This window comes from Rana temporaria, chromosome 2 (assembly GCF_905171775.1).
Source record: "Rana temporaria chromosome 2, aRanTem1.1, whole genome shotgun sequence".
Classification (NCBI taxonomy): domain Eukaryota; kingdom Metazoa; phylum Chordata; class Amphibia; order Anura; family Ranidae; genus Rana; species Rana temporaria.
The window spans coordinates 137,341,726-137,364,301 of NC_053490.1; the positions used below are offsets into that span (position 1 = coordinate 137,341,726).

Sequence of the window (22,576 nt, forward strand, 5' to 3'; positions counted from 1 at the left end):
AGGGATACCAACAATCCTGATCGCCCCGGATTGGCCGCGCCGTCCCTGGTACGATTTAAGAGTCAGATCTCGGCTCCAGCTGTCTACTTTCAGCGACCCTTGGCGGCACACTCCTTGGTGCGCACGTTTGTGCAGGGGGTCCAGCATGTGGCCCCTCCTGTGCATCCTCCACTGCCTTCATGGGACTTGAATTTAGTTCTTTCGGTGCTTCAAGAAGCTCCGTTTGAGGACATTCGGAAGATTCCTTTGTTGACTCTGTCCTAGAAGGTGGTCTTTCTGGTGGCAATTACTTCGGTCAGATGAGTATCTGAACTGGCGGCCTTGTCCTGCAAGGCTCCTTACTTCGTCATCCATGAGGATAAAGTGGTGCTGCGGCCGCAGCCACGATTCCTTCCAAAGGTTGTTTCGGCTTTTCACATTAATGAGGACATCGTTTTGCCATCCTTATGTCCTCATGCCGAAAAACCGAAAGGAGGCCACTTTGCATTCCTTGGACGTAGTTTGGGCCCTACGGGTGTACTTGTCTGCTACGGCTCCGTTTTCGGAAGTCGGACTCGCTGTTCGTGTCGGTGACTGGTCCTAAAAAAGGTCTGGCGGTCTCGTCGGTCACCATTTCTAGGTGGATCAGACAGGTCGTGCTCCAGGCCTATGCCCTAAAGGGGCGGGCGCCTCCCTTTCAGGTTGCGGCGCATTCGACCAGGGCGATTGGTGCCTCTTGGGCTTTCCGCCATCAAGCGTCTGTCTTACAGGTATGTAAGATTGGTCGTCAATCCATACCTTCTCAAAGTTTTGCAAGGTGGATGTGAGTTCATCTTCGGATGCCTCCTTTGGCCGCAAGGTTTTACAGGCGGCCGTTTAAGGTTGAAGTTCCTCCGTTGAACTCTGGTTTGTTTGAGGGTGTAGCTTGGTTTGCTGTTTTTTTTTTTCTCTTCCCACCCCTCAAATTTTTTGACACTGCTTAGGGACGTCCCTAAGGTCAATGCTGCTGTGTCCGTCCATGAACGGAAGAGAAAATAGGATTTTTGTACTCACCGTAAAATCCATTTCTCTGAGTTCATGGACGGACACAGCACCCACCCCTCCTTTGTTTGTACTGCTTGTCTACGAACTGAGGCTGAATGTTCCAGAGAGTGGGATGTACCCGGGGGACACGCCCCCTGGGAGGTGCTGTACTGAGAGGTGTTTTAACACTTGAAGTGCTGTTTTTTCTGCCTAGTCTCTCCTGAAAGGAAGGTATATAACCCTAAGGTCAATGCTGCTGTGTCCGTCCATGAACTCAGAGAAATGGATTTTACGGCGAGTACAAATCTTATTTTTCCTGTGTATTCCTTACACTAAATTCTGCTATGATCACTAACATCCAGTCAAAATCCAGAAAAGTAACCACATGACTTCAGAAAAGGGGTGGGAATTAAAAAAAAAAAAGAATGCCTGTCACCAGGCTAGTGCATGAGATATGTAAATAACCTGTCACTCACAGCAAGGGGGCGGAACGGACTAAAGTTTTTCTCTGTTAGGGCTCTTTCACACGTCCGTTCCGTTCGTCCGTTTTTTGGACGTCCGTTAACGGACCGCAATGCTTCCCTATGGGCTAGCGTCCGTTAGCGGATGAGCATCCGCTAACGTCCGTTAGCATCCGTCTGCGTTCAGTTCCGTTTTTTTGGACGGAAGAAAACCCTATTTTTCTTCCGTCTAAAAAACGGAACGGATGAAAAACGGACGATCCGTTTATCATCCGTTCCGCTAACATCCGTCCGTTCCGCTAACATCCGTTTTTCTATGTAAAAAGCCCAAAAAAACAAACAAAAAAAAAAAACGATGGAAAAACTGATGAAAAACTGACGAAAAACTGATGGAAAAACGGATCAACTGATGAAAAAAAAACTGATCTGAAAAACTGAACGGACGTGTGAAAGAGCCCTTAGGCTGGGTTCACACTACTACACTACTTTCATCCTACTTTGCTCTGTGTTCAATGTTTCCCTATGAGAGCGTCTTGTAGCGTCCTACACAAGTCGGTCGGACTTTGAAAATGCTCCCTGTACTACTTTTGGTCCTACATTGATCCTACTTCAGGCCCATTGAATATCATTGAAGTCGGACCAAAGTAGTATCCTGTTCATGAAAGTAGGATGGATGTAGGACCAATGTAGGATAAATGTAGGACCAATGTAGCAGAGCAAAGTAGGATGAAAGTAGTGTAGTAGTGTGAACCCAGCCTAAGTCAGTTTTACTTCACTGAACAATAAGAGGATTGCTCAGAGCTGGAATTAACTCTGTGTGGCAAGACTGGGCACAGATGATAGGAAATCTTAATCTTATACTGTTCATTGTGGCATCAAAAAAATACATAAAAATTTTTGGATTTACATCCACTTTAATCGTGTGTGTGTGTGTTGTTTTTTATATATATATATATATATATATATATATATATATATATATATATATATATATATATATATATATATATATATATATATATATATATATATATAATTATATATTATAAAAAAAATAAGACTGCTCTATGAACACAGATGTGTGTGTGTGTGTGTGTGTGTTTTTTTTTTTTTTTTTTTTATATACCCATAAGTGGCACTCAGAGTTCCAGGTAAAGATGAACAAATGACATTTCTTTTTTTCAGCCTTATTATTCATGCAAACATGGTAGTGTGCATTCACAGCTTGATTTTCATGGAGCAGTGACCCCTGTTGTGGTGTTATCGGGCTTGCATTAAAGAGACTCAGCGTGTAGGCATTTGGAAATACACTATTGTGTTAAGCATACAATTTGATTTGTGTGTTACATCACGTTTTATTACCTGCTGCATGGAATGATTAGTTTACCACATTGGCAAAATTGTTAAACATCATTCTCTATCTCCATGGTTAACTGTGTGTATCAAAGTGGCTAAAGGGAATCAGTTTTGTTGCCTGTTGCAACTGATTTCTTTAATTCTTCCAGTAGAATCTAGAGCTGTATACAAAGACATTGATCATTTGCTGCAGCAAGTTCAGTTCCCTCGCTTTGATAAATCGGTCTTGATGTTATATTTGTACATGTCGTTTAAGGGGCAGAGTTTGTCCCGTGATGTCGCCTATTTGATCTGATAAATGCTTGTTTTATTGGAAATCAAATGGTGTGTGTAAATTTTCTTATTTTTTTTTATGTAAATCCATATTTGTTGAAAGGGGGGGAAAAAAACAATCCCCCTGTTTCGGGTGGTCGCTGTACATTGCAAGGATTTTCACCCAAAATAATCTATTTTTAACATTAGATTGAGGCTAATTACGGGTAGCAGAATCGGGTGTTTTTTTTTTTTTTTTCATGCAGTACTTACCGTTTAGAGATGGGTGTTCTCCGTGGCTTCCGGGTATGGGCTGCAGGACTGGGCGTTCCTATTTGATTGACAGCCTTCCGACCGTCGCATACAGTGCGTCACCAGTTTCCGAAAGTAGCCCAAACGTCGGTGCGCAGGCGCCATATAGAGCCGCACCGACGTTCGGCAACTGGTGACGCGATGTATGCGATCGTCGGAAGGCTGTCAATCAAATAGGAACGCCCAGTCCCGAAGACCATACCCGGAAGCGGCGGAGAACATCTATCTCTAAAACGGTAGGTACTGCATTGATGATAAAAAAAAAAAAAACACCCGATTGTGCTTCCCACAATTGGCCTCAATCTAATGTTACATTTTTTTTTTTCTGGTGAACCCCCCCTTTAAGATTCGGTTCACACTTGTGCAGTGCGGGAACACTGCAAATCCACGGCAGATTCCTGCATCGCACACGACTCAACGACGGTTCACACTGCTATATGCAAACTACCGGGATTGTCAATACATGAATTTCGCCACTGCGAACTTTCTGTTCAGACATTAATTGGATTGCATGGGTGTGAACACCCATGCGATCCGATTCTGGTGCGGACCAAATAATAGTCCTGTGCGATGCAACTATCTGGCTGAAATCGCATTGCACAGACACTGCATGTGATTTGCACTGCGACTTGCATGCGACCTCGCAGAGTGCAGAAGTGTGAACGGCAATTAAAGTGTTTTTTAAACCCTATATACCCACTTGAAGTGACTAGCCTCAGGTAATGGAGAGAAAAAAAAAATCCTAAGTAAGTTTCAGCTGTTGTTCTGCAGTCCTCTCCTCTACAACCTCCTAATGCCTGGTTTACACTTGCTTCTAAAGTGTCGTTTGACACTAGTTTTTGACGCATTCTGAATGCCATTCAAAGTGGCTGTCTCTAACATTTATTGCTTGTCCATTGGAGTTCACTAACCGGACCTGCAGTGGTAGAGGGGAGCTTCAGAGTTGGCTCCGCTGTATTACGTGCACACAGCATGAACTTTAATGTGTTACTAATAAATATAAATGAGCCCCTAAGGCTAGGTTTATACTTTTGCCGGTAGGTGCTGGTGCAGGACAGCGTACCAATTGCATGTGTTTCCCCCACCCAAAACGCACTGATTGTGCAAACGTGTGAGGGTGCCATTCATTCTTAAGTGCACCAAGCATCTGAAAAATCCAACTTTTTTTTTTTTCTTTGGATGCAAGAAATCATCTGCCTGTCACAGGCTGTGCGCTGGAGGGCTGCGGGGATTCTGTGGTGCCAGCATATTGCTCACGCAGAGTGACCAGATAGGAACCACATGAAGTACTTTTAAGTACTTAAAGCTGGGGTTCACCCAAAAAATTTTAACATTACATTCAGCCGAGTTGTCCTAATGACAATCGGCTGTCCCCCCCCCCCCCCCTCGTACATACCGTATTTTCACCGCCGCTTCCGGGTATGTCTTCTGCTGGACTGGGTGTTCCTATCTGACAGGCTTCCGACCGTCGCATACAGCGCATCACGAGTTGCCGACGTTCGGCTTCTTTCGGCAACTCGTGACGCGTAGTATGCGACGGTCGGAAGCCTGTCAATCAGATAGGAACGCCCAGTCCCGCAGAAGACATACCCGGAAGCGGCAGTGAAAATACGGTATGTACGGGGAAAAAAACAGCCGATTGTCATTAGGACAACTCGGCTGAATGTAATGTTAAAAAAATATTTTTTGGGTGAACCTCCCACTGTAAAATATTAAAGTGTTGCAACAGTAAAATTGGTCTGTATATGCAGTAAAGCATACTTGTTTTACTCACTGGAACCTGAGGTGTTAATTCTCTGCTTTGTTTAAACCTGTCTTCTATGATCCTCCCCTTCTTCCACAGTCCCCAGTCCATCTCCTAATAGTACAGATCCTTAAGGACAATCTGCACATGCTCAGTTTGGTTTTTTCCTTGGGAGGGTGCACAGGGCCAATCGGCACTGTCCAGACAGAGGGTCGGGGGTCCTGCAGCCTTATATGACACTCGGAGGAAAATGAAAACTATGACCAGACACTGATTAAATTCACAAGACTGCTTTATACTGCTAAGAAAAAGTATTTAGTTTATATTTTGTAAAATAATTGCATTTCCATGTTCTGTGTACTGTGGGAGACCAGATATAGTGAATGCGGGGTTTAGTAACACTAACCCAATAAATATAAATGTAAAGAATCTGTTAATGCACACAATTCCTTATTTTGTTGTTGTTGTGTATATTCTAATGTTATACATTTCCCTATCCTCTGCCATAAGTGGCTTAAGTGGATACTTTTTCATTGTTAGATTAAAAAAAAATGAGGAGTTATCAGTGTTTGTGTTTTGATATAGTTTGTGTTTGTGGTTTTTTTTTTTTTTTTTCTGCCATCCATAAACCAAATTTTACATATAATGGCAGACTTGCAATGCAGCTGTTGTGTCAGAGTGCAAAGATTGAATTGCTGAGTGGAGCCTAGGGGGTCCAAGTAGACATCAAAGCTTATAGTAGCTTTCTTCTGTTAACCCAGAGAAGGTGTCACATTTAACTTTACTTTTGAATTCCCCAATAGACAACATGAAATCGTATTTTTTGTGCTAGTAAAATTGTTTTACTTTTTCTATTCTGGCTTATTTTGCGTTCTAAACTTAATACTTGAGATTCAAGGTTGCTTTGTTTTGCTATGTTTATCATTAGGCAGTGTTATTTTGTTGTCCTGGTAAATGACAAGACTCAAGAGTTCCCTTCATTGCATGGAGTTACACAGCAAGCACAGATTTGTTAATCCTTGGACAGTAATGAGACAGGTCTTCCATGTCTTCCTTCTTACTGCAAGACTGGATATTGCTTTTTGTTATGTACCTTTTTTTTAAAACCTGTTAAAGTAAATTTTTAACCTTAGATTGATGCTCATTTTGTCAAGGGGAATCGGGTAGTTTTTTTAAAATCGAAGCAGTACTTCCCGTTTAAGAGCGATCTTCTCCGCCGCTTCCGGGTATGGTCTGCGGGACTGGCCGTTCCTATTTGATTGACAGGCTTCCGACGGTCGGATCTATCGCGTCACGATTTTCCGAAAGTAGCCGAACGTCGGTGCGCAGGCGCCCGTATAGAGCCGCACCGACGTTCGGCTTCTTTCGGCTACTCGTGAGGCGATGTATGCGACCGTCGGAAGCCTGTCAATCAAATAGGAACGCCCAGTCCCGAAGACTATACCCGGAAGCGGCAGGGAAGATCGCTCTCTAAAACGGTAAGTACGGCTTTGATTTAAAAAAAACTACCCGATTCCCCTTGACAAAATGAGCATCAATCTAAGGTTAAAAAATGTTTTCGGGTGAACTCCCGCTTTAAGTATTTATTGCTAAGCTTTACTTCTCCGTTAGGCATCTTGTGCTATAGAATTGGTGGGGTAGACAAATGTTTTTGTTTCAGAAGCCAGTCAGCCCTTGTTTACTGTGTTTAGGTACTTTACCACATTCTGAGCTTCTAACTTGCAGTTTTGTTTAGTTAAAGCTGTACCTACAAGGCAGGATCATAATGTGCTAGTATGTACCGCATACTAGCACATTATGAGACTTGCCTTGGAACGAAGCCCTCCAGTGGCGCGCTGTCACTGCTGCAGGCACTTTTATCTTCACCTGGTCCCCCTTCCTTGTTTGGGGGCTCTGGCTGCTTGACTGAATGAGCCGCAATTATGCGAGTCCCAGGCATGCACATAGGAGACTCAGTCACGGCACACAGCTCTGAATGAACAGTCTGGGTAATGCCATTCCTTCAGCGTATGCGGCGGTGATGTCACCGGCTGCTGCTCACCTGAATATCTCCTAAACAGTGCCCATTTTATCAGATATTAATTTAACCTTTAACCACTTCCATACAGGGCACTTAAACACCTTCCCGCCCAGACCAATTTTCAGCTTTCAGTTCTTTCACGCTTTGACAATTACTCAGTCATACTACATTGTATCCAAACAAAATTTTTTTTTCTCACAAATAGAGCTTTCTTTTGGTGGTATTTAATCACCGCTGTTTTTTTTATTTTTTTGCGATTTATAAGCAGAAAAACACAAAAATTTAAAAAAACCCCCCCCCCCCCTTTTTTTTTTTTTTTAAGTTTGTTGTAAAATTTTGCAAAAAAGTAAATTTTCTTCATAAATTTGGGCCAAAATTTATACTGCTACATATCTTTGGTAAAAATAACCCAAATTAGTGGATATTATTTAGTCTGTGTGAAAGTTAGTCTACAAGTTAGGGTGAAAATCACTAAAAATTGATCACATCTGATCACACCTAATGTACTGAAGGCCTATCTCATTTCTTGATTCAATAACAATCCAGAAAAGTACGAATACCCCCAAAATGACCCCTTTTTGGAAAGTAGACAGTCCAAGGTATTTAGTAAGATGCATGGTGAGTTTTTCAAATTTGTAGTTTTTTCACACAATTCTTGGGGAAAATTTAAGAATTTTTTTTATTTTTTTACACAAACTTATTGTATCGATAGGTTATTTCTTGAACACAGCATATGCATATTTGCAACTACACCCAAAAATACATTCTGCTACTCCTCCTGAGTATAGCAATACCATATGTGTGAGACTTTTACACAGCCTGGCCACATACAGAGGCCTAACATCCAAGTAGCACCTCCAGGCATTTTAGGAGCAAAATTACACATATTTCATGATGACCTATCTCAATTTTGAAGGCCCTGGAGCACCAGGACAATGGAAACGCCCACAAAATGACCCCATTTTGGAAAGCTTATACCCCAACGTATAATCTATGAGGCATAATGAGTCCTTTTGAACGGTTCATTTTTTCCCCAGAAGTTTTCAGAAAACGTGGGAATGAAAACGCATTTTTTTTTAACACAAAGTTGCCCATTTATAAGATAATACAAAATACATTCTGCTCCTCCTCCTGAGTATGGCGATACCACATATGTGAGACGTGTACACAGCCTGTCCATATACAGAGGCCCAACATCTAAATAGCGCCTCCAGGCATTCTAGCAGGATAAAATTACGCCTATAATTTTCTGACTACCGATCACACTTTTGAAGGCCCTTCATATATCGAACACATAGCTGGTACATACCAAATAACACAAGATTACCTCTGGTTTTAGTAGTGTAGTGGTCCACAGAGGAGAGCATCGGTCCAGGCAGGAATGTGGTCAGTGACAGCAAAAGCAATCGTCCAGGCAGGAATAGACAGGCAGAGATACTGTCAGCACAGTCAATGCACAGGTCCAGGCAGCAGGCAGAGATGTCCATGCATAGTCAGTAGAGGCAGGGAGCAGAGAAATAGTCAACACAGCCAAAGTATTGGTCCAGGCAGCAGAAAGAAACCTAGTCCATAAAGTCCTGGGTCATTACAGGCAGCAATATGGTCAGCACAGCCAAAGTATTGGTCCAGGCAGCAGGAAGGACCATCAAGCTTAGGGTCAGGGGGACAGGGGTAGAGGCTTCTCCCACCCAAATCTCTTTGAAGCCTCTGGGCAACCAGACCCTGTTCTGGGAAAACCCAAAAACTGATTTTCTGTACTCGGAACGCTATTCTGGAGCCCCTCACATATGTGAGACCCCTGTCTACTAAAGTAGAAGGGCAAAAGATCAGTCCAAGTGGCAGGCAAAAACAACATGGTCGATTAACAGGCCGAGGTTGGTACACGTGGAAGTCAGAAACGTGGTTAAAATGGCAGGCAAAGGCATCGTCGGTAAACAGGCTGAGGTTGGTGCACGTGAGTCAGAAAGGTGTTAAAACGGCAGGCAAAGACATTGTCGGTAAACAGGCCAGGGTCAGTTACATGGAAGGTAGAAACATGGTAGCAGGCAGGCACAGGTATTGGAAAGGGGGAAATGGCAGTCCTGTTACTAATAAGGGGAACTAGTATCTGATGGGTCTGTGATGGATTCTGAAGCAATCACCGATACACAGGCCAGGTTGGGTGGGACAATGATAACTTGTATCTCTTCTAACTCCTCGACTTGAGCATACACAACATCTCTTTTGGTGTCTTCTTCTGGATTCTGCGGGGGGAATGTTATAGGGAAGATGTTTATGAAGTCGACTGACGCTATCAGAGCGAATGCTTTCTGGGGCAGGTCCTTGTTGGTAAATCAGGGCAGTGACAATGTCTTCATAATATTTGAGGTAGGTGGTGGGTTGGTTTTGGGACGATTTTTGATAGCAGACAAATTAATTGAACAGGGCCATGTGAAACCGATAAAATCCTACTTTCTTATACCAATATTTTGTCTTTCGGGTTGATAAATAGGGTTGTAGCATCTGATTGTTTAAATCCATCCCACCCCATGTACATATTGTACTCATGAACACATTTAGGCTTTACTACGGGGCCACGTCTTCTCTGAACCTCCAAGTTGTCATTGTGGATTGTAGTCATCATGTGAACATTCCTCATGAATGCGGCTTCCCCCTTTTGTAGCCGTTTTGATAGCAAATTCTGTGGGAACCCCTTCCTATTTTTTTGGAAGGTACCCGCAGGCCAGGGTTTGTTCATGATGCAGGTGACCGAAAAGGGGCAAGCTGCTGTAGTAATTATCTACATATAAGTGGCAGCCTTTTTTGAACAAGGGGTATGCAAGGTCCCAGACAATTTTACCACTGGTTCCTATATATGTGGGGCAATCAGGGGGCTGGAGCTGGGAATCTTTGCATTCGTAAATACGAAATGTGTGCACATATCCAGTGGCTCGATCGCACAATTTTATTCATTTTTACCCCGTACCTGGCTCTCTTTCTTGGGATATACTGCTTGAAATGCAGCCGGCCAGTAAAGTGGATAAGGGATTCATCTACACAAATATTTTGGTCGGGGATAAACACTTCAGAAAATTGTTTGGTAAAAGAATTTATTAGGGGGCGAAGCTTTATATAATTTGTCATGGTTGGGGTAATCTCGGGGAGGGCACTGCGAATTGTCGTTGAAATGTTGAAAACGCATTATCATGTCGAACCGTGTCCTGGACATGACAGCAGAAAATATGGGCATGTGGTGGTTGGGGTGGTGGACCAGTAGGAATGCGTTTGGTTTTTGTTTGAAAGCCCCATATTAAAAGCAAGGCCCAAAAACATTTTGAATTCCTCTGTGTGAGACGGCGCCAAGTAAACATACGGGCGTAGGACGAATTGGGGTTGGCAGCAATAAATTGCTCTGAATTGAGATTTGTTTGGTTCACCATGTACTGCAACAAATCTTCGGGGAAAAACATATAAAAATAGTCCAATTTGAAAAAATTTGATGTGTTGAGCTGCACACCTGGCTGTGCAGTGAAAGGGGGGATTGTAGCGGATCCTGAGTTGGCAGGCAACCACAAAGGGTTTGCCAGGGCATCAGGAAGGTAGGACTGGGCCCGGATTCTTTGGGCTGGATGAGTAATTCCAGTACCGGTACTGGGCTTCTCTTCCCTGGGGTCTAGCGCTACTGGTGGTAGGCAGGTCTTCGGATCGAGGTCCCGATCTGCTTACACTTTTTTTTTATTTTTTTTTATTTTTTTTTTAGGAGGGGCGGTTTTCTCCGCTGACTCGGACTCCGATCCACTACCCTCAACTGGCTGGTATTCCGAACCAGAATCGGATAATGAGAGCTCCCCGCTGCTCTCATCATCCGACATGGTGAGGATAGTATATGCCTCCTCAGGTGTGTACATTCTTTGAGACATGATGGCGGTACTGGTGGTGCTTCTGACAGCTCACCAATGGCGGCCTGTGTGAGGGTAATGACAGGTTACTGATGGCCTGTGTGACGGTACTTATGGTGGGACTGTGCGGCGGTAGTGATGGCGGTACTGATAGCGGTACCCAATAGCAGCCTGTGTGACAGAGGGGCTGTCGGATCAAGATGGTACTGATGGCAGTACCATTGGTGGCCTGTGTGAGAGATGGGCTGTGACAGATGGGCTGTCAGATCCAGATGGTACCAATGGCGGTACCGATACTGATGGTGGTACCGTTGGTGGCCTGTGTGACAGATGGACTGTGAAAGATGGGCTGTCAGATCCAGATGGTACCGATGGCGGGCTGCGACAGTTGGGCTGTGACAGATCCAGATGGTACTGGTGGCAGCACTGATGGCAGTATGACAGGTTCTCTTTATTGGGGGGGGGGGTCGTGTTGTGCAGACTGTATGTAATATTTAAAAAGTGTTCACTCACAGATCGGATCTCAGCTCCTTTCTCTCCTCACACAATCGTGTGTGTGTGTGTGTGTGTGTGTGTGTGTGTGTGTGATTGGACACACCCGATCACATGGGTAAACAACCAATTTCATTGGCCGTTAACCCTGATGGAGTATGCGCTGTGTCTGGGGGACAAGCGGCAGTACCGTTTGGTGCATTGCGCGCCCCCGGGGCCGCGCAATAACGGCGAATCCTGGCGGACGTCATATGACGTCCGGTCAGGATTCTGAAACCAATTTGCCGTCGTCAAGTGGTTAAAGCAGAACTACTCTATGGTTTCCATCGGACGCCAGCGGATCGTTTCTCCGGGTCTCCGCTGGCAAAGGATAGCCCGGAGAAGCACCGGATGGCGGTGTCCCCTCCCGCCGCCTATAAGAGCGATCAAGCGGCGGAACCGCCGCTATGATCCTTATGGTGCATGTATTAGTCGGCTGAAGAGATGGATATCTGAATGATGCCTGTGGCTGCAGGCATCATTCAGATATCCCCACTGAAAGTCCAGGACGTCATATGACGTCCTTGGGAGGGAAGTGGTTAAATTAAAGACCTACTACACTATAAAACTGCTTCTTGCATTTCTCTACCCTGCTTGGTTTGATACCTTTGGAGTGGTTTGCCTGGCCATCTACCTAGTCCTGGAGAGGGGCTTAACCCTGTTAAATCCCCCACCAGGAACGGATAGGAGACCCCCCTCTTCCCCCAGAGTGATTCCACTGTTTTCTTTGAATGCTGCTTACCTTGCAGCAGTAAGGTAAAAAGTTAGTACACCTGCGGGTGTCATTTTGCACCAAAGATTCACAACACTTAAGTCACATCGCCACTTGCCAGTTGGCCCCTTTTTGGTCTGCACTCTGCACCTGCTTTTGTTTGGAAGATTACATTACTTCCGGACTGTGCTGCATTTGCACCATTTTCACTTTCATATACTTGGATTACTGTTGAATATTTATTCTTGTTCTTTTACTGTGATTCTTTTAGTATTCATACACTACAGTCACTTCATTTTCATTATTTGCACTTTATTCATCAACATTTTTGTCATTTGGATTGTTGTTTTATTTGAGCATCAGACTCTTTGTATTTATCAGTACATTTAAGTCTATCACTGGAAATTGATTTTATTGTCGCCTCATACAAGGCTTTAGTGTTAGTAACCCAGGACCCTGTTATATCTGGTCTCTCATAGTACACAGAACTTGGAAATGCAATTTTATTTAGTAAATATAAACTGCTAAAAAGTTTTTCGCATCCGCAGTATGCAGTCTTGTGTCCTCTATCGGTGCCAAGCACTGGTTAAAGCTTGGAGTTTTCTGACTGTCCTATGAGACTGCAGGACCCCTGACCCCCCCTGTCTGGACAGTGCTGATTGACCCTGTGCTGATCACATGCACCCACCCAAGGAAAAAAAAAACCCTCTAGCAATACACACCAAACTGAGCATGTGAAGCTTGAATCCATAGACTGTGCTATCAGGAAATGATTAGGGGACAGTGAAAGGAGGGGAGGATCAGAGAAGACAGGATCAAACAGCATTCTTACACAATGCAGAGGCTTAACCCCATGAGTATCGCAAGCATGCTTACAGATTGATTTTTAGTAACGTAACACTTTAAGCAGTAACAAGTCATTTTTTATTTTTACGATCAACCAGCGGATTCAATGACTCGTTTCTCCCAGCTACACACTCAATATGGTAAAGGGAATCCTTCCCCCTAAACTATTTGTATTCTGAATACACTGATCAGCACTGCTGGCTATAGCTGGTGACGCTAGTCGAGCGGGATAAAATCCATCTGGCTGGTTGTACTGAACGATGGATCGAAATTTGTCTGATCCCTGCAGTGCTGAGCTGGCTGAATTATGATCCATGTATGGCCGGCTTTATTATAAAGTTTTAGTTTGCAGAGCAGCAAATCATTGTGCTGGGAGAAGCGGGTTGGCTGTTCTCAGGACCTGGCAATGATTACAAAAACATCAACTTTTTTCTCCAGACCCCTACAGGAAGCAGGAAGTGTTTAGGAACCTTTTGTGCTAGTGAGCCATGTGACACTAGTAAAAGCATGCTGCTTTCTGAAAAATCTCTTCCTCTTTTTGACTTTTCAGTCCTCTTCAAGAAATCTTTACAGAGAAAATTGTGGTGGCTAATGACTCTCCTTACAAAAAAGGATCAGTCTGAAAAAACGTAGTGATTCTAAAGAATTTCTTTCTTATATATTATTTTCCTTTTTCTGTCACACCTGCCTGCTTTGTGTAATGGTTCTGCACAAAGTGGCAGATCGCCCCCCCCCCAATGAGAGACGCAAATGACAAGTTGCTTGCTGTAGAAGCACTCATGTGGGCTTGCTCCTGTGGACCCCCATCCCGCCCCCTGCTTTTTCTTTACTTGTAATTGGCAGGAGCCAATGACTCCCGCCTCCATACACAGAGAGGAGAGTGCCACTGCTCCTTGGCACAGTGCTGGCTCAGGTATGTATGGGGTGGGTAGTGTGGTTTGAAGCTACAGTTTTTCACATTAAAAGGGTTGTAAAGGTTTTTTTTTTTCCCACCTTAATACATCCTATGCATTAAGGCAGGGTTTGACAAATTTGCTTGGAATCTAGGAGCCTTCTAAAGTTAGGAGCCAGAAAACGCGCCCTGCCCTGCCAATCTTGCACACCTAAGCTTCCTTTTGTTAAAGCTGTGGCCTCAATTACTGGCGGGCGCCAGGTCACAATTTCTTGTCGCGACCGGGGGCCCAGATTTTGTCGAGCCCTGCATTAAGGTGGAAAAAAAACCTGGCAATGATGGCCCCCCAGCCCCCCCCCCCCCTGTTTTCATTAACTGAGCCTGTTCACCTGCTGCGCTCGCCCCAGACGTCCTCTTCGCCACTCAGTCTGGCCGTTGATTGGCTAGATTGGCTAGATTGGATGGATTGATAGCAGCACAGCCATTGGCTTGCGCTGCTGTCAATCACATCCAATGATGCACGGGGGGCGAGTGATAGTCAGCGGCTGTATCGCGGGAGCGCCCCCGCATGAACTAACCCCCATGGGAGAGAGCTCCCATGAAGGGGGTTAGTTCGTGCTGGGAGGAGCCGAGACAGCTGCCGAGGGACGCCAGAAGACCAGGATCGGGGCCACTGTGTGCAAAACGAGCCCCAGCATTAAAGGAGTTTTATTGAGCATAATCGGACAGTTTCAGTGCCTTGAAAAACTATTCATACCCCCTTAAAATTTTCCACATTTTGCCAAGTTGCAACCAAAAATGTAGATTTATTTTATGTGATAGACCAACACAAAGTGGAAGGGAAATGATGAATGTTTTTTTTTTTTTTTTTTTTTTTTATATACAGTGCCTTGCGAAAGTATTCGGCCCCCTTGAACTTTGCGACCTTTTGCCACTTTTCAGGCTTCAAACATAAAAATATAAAACTGTAATTTTTTTTGAAGAATCAACAAGTGCGACACAATCATGAAGTGGAACAAAATTTATTGGATATTTCAAACTTTTCTAACAAATAAAAAAACTGAAAAATTGGGCGTGCAAAATTATTCAGCCCCTTTACTTTCAGTGCAGCAAACTCTCTCCAGAAGTTCAGTGAGGATCTCTGAATGATCCAATGTTGACCTAAATGACTAATGATGATAAATAGAATCCACCTGTGTGTAATCAAGTCTCCGTATAAATGCACCTGCACTGTGATAGTCTCAGAGGTCCGTTTAAAGCGCAGAGAGCATCATGAAGAACAAGGAACACACCAGGCAGGTCCGAAATACTGTTGTGGAGAAGTTTAAAGCCGGATTTGGATACAAAAAGATTTCCCAAGCTTTAAACATCCCAAGGAGCACTGTGCAAGCGATAATATTGAAATGGAAGGAGTATCAGACCACTGTAAATCTACGAAGACCTGGCCGTCCCTCTAAACTTTCAGCTCATACAAGGAGAAGACTGATCAGAGATGCAGCCAAGAGGCCCATGATCACTCTGGATGAACTGCAGAGATCTACAGCTGAGGTGGGAGACTCTTTCCATAGGACAACAATCAGTCGTATACTGCACAAATCTGGCCTTTATGGAAGAGTGGCAAGAAGAAAGCCATTTCTTAAAGAGATCCATAAAAAGTGTCGTTTAAAGTTTGCCACAAGCCACCCGGGAGACACACCAAACATGTGGAAGAAGGTGCTCTGGTCAGATGAAACCAAAATCAAACTTTTTGGCAACGATGCAAAACGTTATGTTTGGCGTAAAAGCAACACAGCTCATCACCCTGAACACACCATCCCCACTGTCAAACATGGTGGTGGCAGCATCATGGTTTGGGCCTGCTTTTCTTCAGCAGGGACAGGGAAGATGGTTAAAATTGATGGGAAGATGGATGGAGCCAAATACAGGACCATTCTGGAAGAAAACCTGATGGAGTCTGCAAAAGACCTGAGACTGGGACGGAGATTTGTCTTCCAACAAGACAATAATCCAAAACATAAAGAAAAATCTACAATGGAATGGTTCACAAATAAACATATCCAGGTGTTAGAATGGCCAAGTCAAAGTCCAGACCTGAATCCAATCGAGAATCTGTGGAAAGAACTGAAAACTGCTGTTCACAAACGCTCTCCATCCAACCTCACTGAGCTCGAGCTGTTTTGCAAGGAGGAATGGGCAAGAATTTCAGTCTCTCGATGTGCAAAACTGATAAAGACATACCCCAAGCAACTTAAAGCTGTAATCGCAGCAAAAGGTGGCGCTACAAAGTGTTAATTTAAGGGGGCTGAATAATTTTGCACGCCCAATTTTTTTTTTTGTTTTTTAAAGTTTGAAATATCCAATACATTTCGTTCCACTTCATGATTGTGTCCCACTTGTTGATTCTTCAAAGAAATGTGTTTTATATCTTTGTTTGAAGCCTGAAATGTGGCAAAAGGTTGCAAAGTTCAAGGGGGCCGAATACTTTCGCAAGGCACTGTAAATATGTGAAAAGTGTGGTGTGCATTTGGTATTCAGCCCCCCGAGTCAATACTTTGTGAAACCACCTTTAAGCCGCAACTACAGCTGTAAGTCTTTTTGGGGTGTCTCTACCAGCTTTGCATATCTAGAGTGATATTTTTGCCCATTCTGCTTTGCAAAATGTCTCAAGCTCTGTCAGATTGGAGAGCATCTGTGAACAGCAATTTAAGTCTTGCCACAGATTCTCAAATGGATTTAGGTCTTGACTTTGACTGGGCCATTCTGACACATGAATATGCTTTGATCTAAAACCATTCCCTTGTAGCTCTGGCGTATGTTTAGGGTTGTTGTCCTGCTGGAAGGTGAACCTCTGCCCAAGTCTTTTGCTGACTCTTAACAGGTTTTCTTCTAAGATTGCCCTGTATTTGGCTCCACCCATCTTCCTATCAACTCTGACCAGCTTCCCTGTCCCTGCTGAAGAAAATCATCCCCATTACATGATGCTGCCACCACCACCATGTTTCACAGTGGGGATGGTGTGTCCAGGATTATGTTAGTTCAGGGGTCGACAATATCCGGGCGCCAGGTTGCAATTGCGACAAGAAATGGTGACCTGGCGCCCACCGGTAATTGAGGCTGTAGGCCGCAAAGCTGCGGCCTCAATTACTGGCCGCCGCGATCGCGCGGCGGGGAGGTGGGGGCGGACAGAGGCACAGGATCCTGTGTCTCCGTGCGCCACCACCGCGCAATCGCAGGGGGCCCGCAACGGCTGGCAATTGAGGCCGCGGCCTTGTGAAGTCCCAAGCTCTTCCTTCTGTGAGCTGGCGCCATCTGGTGGTGGCCGTTGACATTACAAGTTAAACAGCAATTCTAATGTAATTTTTCACTATTTTCACTGCCATTTCCTTCCCTCTAATTCAAACCCCCCCCAAACATTATTATATATATTTTTTATTCTAACACCCTAGAGAATAAAATGGCGATCGTTGCAATACTTTCTGTCACGCCGTATTTGCGCAGCTGTCTTGCAAGCCCACATTTTTTGGGAAAAAAATACACTTTTTTTAAATGAAAAAAATAAGACGACAGTAAGTTATCCCAATTTTTTTTTAAATTGTGAAAGATAATGTTACGCGCCGAGTAAATTGATACCCAACATGTCAGGCTTCAGATTGCGTCCGCTCGTGGAATGCCGACAAACTTTTGCCTTTTTAAAATCTCCATAGGCGACGTTTAAAAAAATTCTACAAGTTGCATGTTTTGAGTTGGAGGAGGGCTAGAATTGCTCTCGCTCTAACGATCGCGGCGATACCTCACGTGCGGTTTGAATACCGTTTACATATGCGGGCCCTACTCACGTATGTGTTCGCGTCTACGCGCGAGCTCTTTGGGACGGGCTTTCTGGCTCCTAACTTTTTTAGCTGGCTCCTAGATTCCAAGCAAATTTGTCAAACCCTTTTTTAGTTTTCCGCCACATAGCAGCTTCTTCATGGCTTCTTGCAAACGGGATATCTTATGGCTTTCTTTCAACAATGGCTTTCTTTTTCCAAAAAGGGTTTTATGTGCTTTAAGTGTACCTTTTTTTTTTTTTTTTTTTTTTTTTATTTCTTTTACAATTTAAAACCTTTTTTTATTTTCTGTTTCTATCTGTCCCCTGCTGTCTTTACACTGAAAACTGAGCATTTAAAAACCTTGGATTGCTCAGTTCTACCCTTAGCTCTGTCCCGCCTCTGCAACGCTGACAGGAGTGCTGAGCTGTGCAGGGGGAGGGAGGGAGGGGCTGTCTCAGTCTTCCAGTGGCTCGTTTAGAGACTAAGCCAGCTGCTGGGCTAGGCTGCTGGGTCCAGTGCCTGGTCTGCTGAGTGACGTCGGCCTGCTGTCGACTGAAAACGGGGCCCTAGGAGTGCAGAACTAACTGAACTCCTGTGATCCATAGATCATCTTAAAAAACTTCATGGCTGGGTAATCGCTGTTCAAAGTGTGATAGTGGAAGAATGTTAAAGTTCTGGTACTGAAGTGGTTTAAATCTGAACTCCAGACAGATTTAAATAATATTTCAATAATACCCCAATTGATCCATTCATATTTTCATCCAAAATGTATCCATGTAATGTGCTGTTTAGAGACTGATAAATGCAGCTTTCTGTGCAATGGCCACATACAAACTGGCTTTTTAGCTGTGGCCAGAACTCCACTGCTGTTTCTGAATGCACGCTGTCTGTGTCAGAGGCTTTGTTTACATGTTACCGCCCAGATAAGCGGTTACATGTGAACAGCGGAGTCAATTTATAATTTTGCCCTGTTAAATTCTTCATTCTTGCAGTTTAGAAAAGTTAAAATTTGAATTCTAGTATGTGTTATTTTTGTTTTAGGTCAAATGAGATGCTGAAATTGGAAGGGCGCCCAGTCCTAAATCAGAAAAACACTGATTATTTAGCCCCCCCTTTGCAAATAAAGCTATTAATGCTTACCTAATGTGAGGAGCTAGTATTGAAGAATCTTTGTGCTTTTGCTGCTTGCTTAGATATAAAAATATATGCCGTGACATTTTTCAAGCTCTGTGTGAAAGTTCATTGCATATAATGGAAGCTATGCACTTGACGACTGTTTGGAAGTTGAAACCAGCTTAATGGTTACCTTTTTTACTAGTGAAATACCACTCCTTGCTCTAATTGTTTCTTTTTTGTGTGCTGTCAGACTTCATTGCTGTAAGTTTTTTTTTTTATTTTATATTAAAAAAAATGTATATACAATGTAATTTTTTTTTTTTTCCACCTTGATTCACTGATTACATTTGATCCCAGGTCCAGCTAGATTTAAAAATTGGTTGTAAACCTCCAGGCATTAAATCTGAATAAAGCATGCCTTTTTCTATACCAGGGATATCCAATTAGCGGACCTCCCAGCTGTTGCAGAACTACAAGTTGCATGAGGCATTAAGTTGGAAAAAAAACCTTGACTTTTAAAGCTGAGTGTGATTCCTCTGTTATCTGTAAGCCCCGGTTCACATATATGCAATGTGGTAAATGCAGTGAATCCTGTGCGTTTCCTACACCGCATTGCAATCGCAAGGCGTCCATCTGATCTGCTGTGGGTGTCCAATGTTAGATTAACAACACCTCGAGAAAGATTTCAAAATGCAGTGTAATGCAATTCGGGTGCAGAAAGAGTCCTGCACCATTTTGGTGCGGATACGATGCGATTAAGAAACATACAAAATGTATGGCTCAAATTGCACTGCACTGACATGGCGTGAATGCGGTGCGAATCTCATGCAGTGTCTGCATCGCACAAGTGTGACCCCAGGCTTGGTCACTTTTGACAGTTTTTTGCCAAGAGAAAAATGGTGCAGGAGAGCTCCAACACGCAACCTGTGATTGACAGCCACAGGTGTGCTTATTCTTGTGTGAGGCGGAGGTGTATCTCTTCCTCCTCCAATCGGGGGTCAGAGCTCTTTTCCTTGAGCTGTGTAATGTGTGAATTTGGATCCCCACCCCTTGTTGTTTGTGCTGTTGACCGATTCTGTGTAAATTTGTTTGTTGTAGAGAATGGTTGGCTACAAATAAACAGAACGTATGTGGGAGGATTTGTTTCATCTCTGTGTGCAGGTGCAATGCCAGGATCCTGCAAACTCATCAGCTGTCTGTGTGTACCTCCCATATGATGGCTACTGACATGCAGGAAGAATCAATGAACTATCGAGCATATGAGCAATCGCCACTGCCCTCAGTTTACTGAGAAACTTCAATGCCGCAGCGATCCAACGTTGCTTGTAGTACATTCATTCACATGAAACGCAATCGATGATGCGGCTGTGTGGGTGGAGCCCCGCACAGCCATTCTGTTTTTGGAAAATGACAGCAGGTGTGGGGAGATGACCCCCCCCTCCCCCTGTCGCAGAACAGGGAGTGCTGGGAATGTGGGCGCATAGGAGCATGTTATGTGTTACCCTGGGTGTAACATGCTCCTAAAGGTTAACTTTAACGGTCATTATAAGGCGGTCCCCCTTTATGCTGGATGTTACAGTTGATATGTCGGAGAGATTTCACTTGGAAGGTGTTCGCCTCCAGTGGGACAGGTAGAGTCATATAGTCTGGTCACTAGAGATACTCTATTTATCGTAGTATTAATGATAATGTTTGACGTGTGGAAATAAAGTATATTAGAGCCAGCCTGACATTCCTCTACAGAACAGTTAAGACCTAGAATGACATCCCAACTTAGTTGCTGAAACTCTTGCCCTGTTTGGCCTGGAGTGTGGTACAGGATAAGTGATGTAGTAACCTGTTTTACTCCGGTATGAGTATAAGCTCTTTCAGCTTGTGGATTGGAAACAGGAATGCATGGTCACAGCACTCATTTTTGGAAGGACTCCCTTCAAGAAGAAAGTGTGCTAGGTGTGTGTGTGTGTGTGTGTGTGTGTGTAACAGAGATTAAAATGACTGCGGGTTTGAGCAATTTAAATGAGCTTAGCTGTTATCTATTCATATTATTTAAGCATGTTCAAACCCACATACAGTAACTACACCACCTTATTTTACCACTTTTTTTTTTTTCAGGTCTCCCTCAAAGGGACAGTTCCAGTATTTTGGCCAGGGATGGATGATCAGAAACCATCCAGCGAGGATAAGGAATCTGAAGCATCAGGTAAGGCAGTGCTGCCATGTAGATGTGCAATCTTGGGTACAGACTTAAAACAGATGCCTGAAGGGCCATTATGCACGTCGCTCAGTCATAGTCCACACTTGTGTGTCATTTTAGCCTATGCAACCTGGTCTACAGTACTGTGCAAAAGCTATATATTAAGAATGCTTTCAGAAGTTGAAGTTTAATGGTTTTGTTTTTATCAATTAAAGCAGAACTTGTGTTTTTTATTTTTTTTATTTTTATTATTATTTTTTTCCCCCCAACTTTTAATCTTCTGCCCTTGTTCTTAAAGCGGGAGTTCACCCATTTTTTTTTTTTTTTTCTCCCCTTAGATTCCTGCTCGTTCGGTCTAGGGGAATCGGCTATTTGTATTAAAATATGAGCAGTACTTACCCGTTTTCGAGATGCATCTTCTTCCGTCGCTTCCGGGTATGGGTCTTCGGGAGCGGGCGTTCCTTCTTGATTGACAGTCTTCCTCGAGGCTTCCGACGGTCGCATCCATCGCGTCACTCGTAGCCGAAAGTAGCCGAACGTCGGTGCGACTCTATACTGCGCCTGCGCACCGACGTTCGGCTTCTTTCGGAAAATCATGACGCGATGGATGCGACCGTCGGAAGCCTCTCGGAAGACTGTCAATCAAGAAGGAACGCCCATTCCCGCAGCCCACACCCGGAAGCGACGGAGAGGATGCATCTCGTAAACGGGTAAGTACTGCACATATTTTAAAACAAATAGCCGATTCCCCTAGAGAAAACGAGCAGGAATCTAAGGGGGAAAAAGTGCCCTCTAAGGGTGAACCCCCGCTTTAACTTTGCATAGTAAAACTTCTTTCTTTCTGCCAGCAAATACCTTTTATACAGCCCACTTCCTGTTTCTTGTCTGGTAAAAAGCCTAGACTTATGACATCATGCACAGCTCTCTCGCACTCTCCTGAGTTATCCAGGAAGTGAGGGGGATGGGTCATAAGAGGGCAAATGAGAGCTGCAAGGCTGGAGGTGTGTGTCTGTGTAAATCCAGGAAGTTAACAGGCAGCAGCTTCAGCTGCCCACAGTTAAAATGGTTGCAGCCAGACTCGGTGAAGGGAGATTTCTGCAGCATATTTGGCAAGTACAGAATTGGTCTATATTAAATAAGTGGTTGGAGGTAAGTTTCAGAATGGTAAAGATCATTTTTAATAAAAACATTTGAGCAGCCTGCAGTTTTACGCTTTAGCGAATGGGGAGGTAAGTGAACGGAAGAGAAATCCCAAATGAAATCAATATTTGGTGTGACCACCCTTTGCCTTCAAAACAGTATCAATTCTTCCAGGTACACTTGCACACACCAGAGGGAAGGGAGAGTGTAGCATGTAAAAACAATATTAAATAATAATTACACTCACAAACTTAAAAGGATACGTTTTACCTTTTCACAAAAATAATAAATGCATTTTTTTTTCCAGGTAA

At 43.9% G+C, this 22,576-nt stretch overlaps 1 protein-coding gene across 4 annotated transcripts in view; it reads left to right on the forward strand.

Moving 5' to 3' along the window:
* KMT2D (lysine methyltransferase 2D) overlaps positions 1-22,576 on the forward strand; it is a 212,813-nt gene that overhangs the window by 27,735 nt on the left and 162,502 nt on the right. For all 4 annotated transcript variants that reach the window (XM_040341168.1, XM_040341169.1, XM_040341170.1 and 1 more), the window contains exon 2: positions 21,044-21,131. In XM_040341168.1, the coding sequence (XP_040197102.1) occupies positions 21,083-21,131 (49 nt within the window). In that variant the 5' untranslated portion in view covers positions 21,044-21,082. The remainder of the gene's footprint in view (positions 1-21,043; positions 21,132-22,576) is intronic.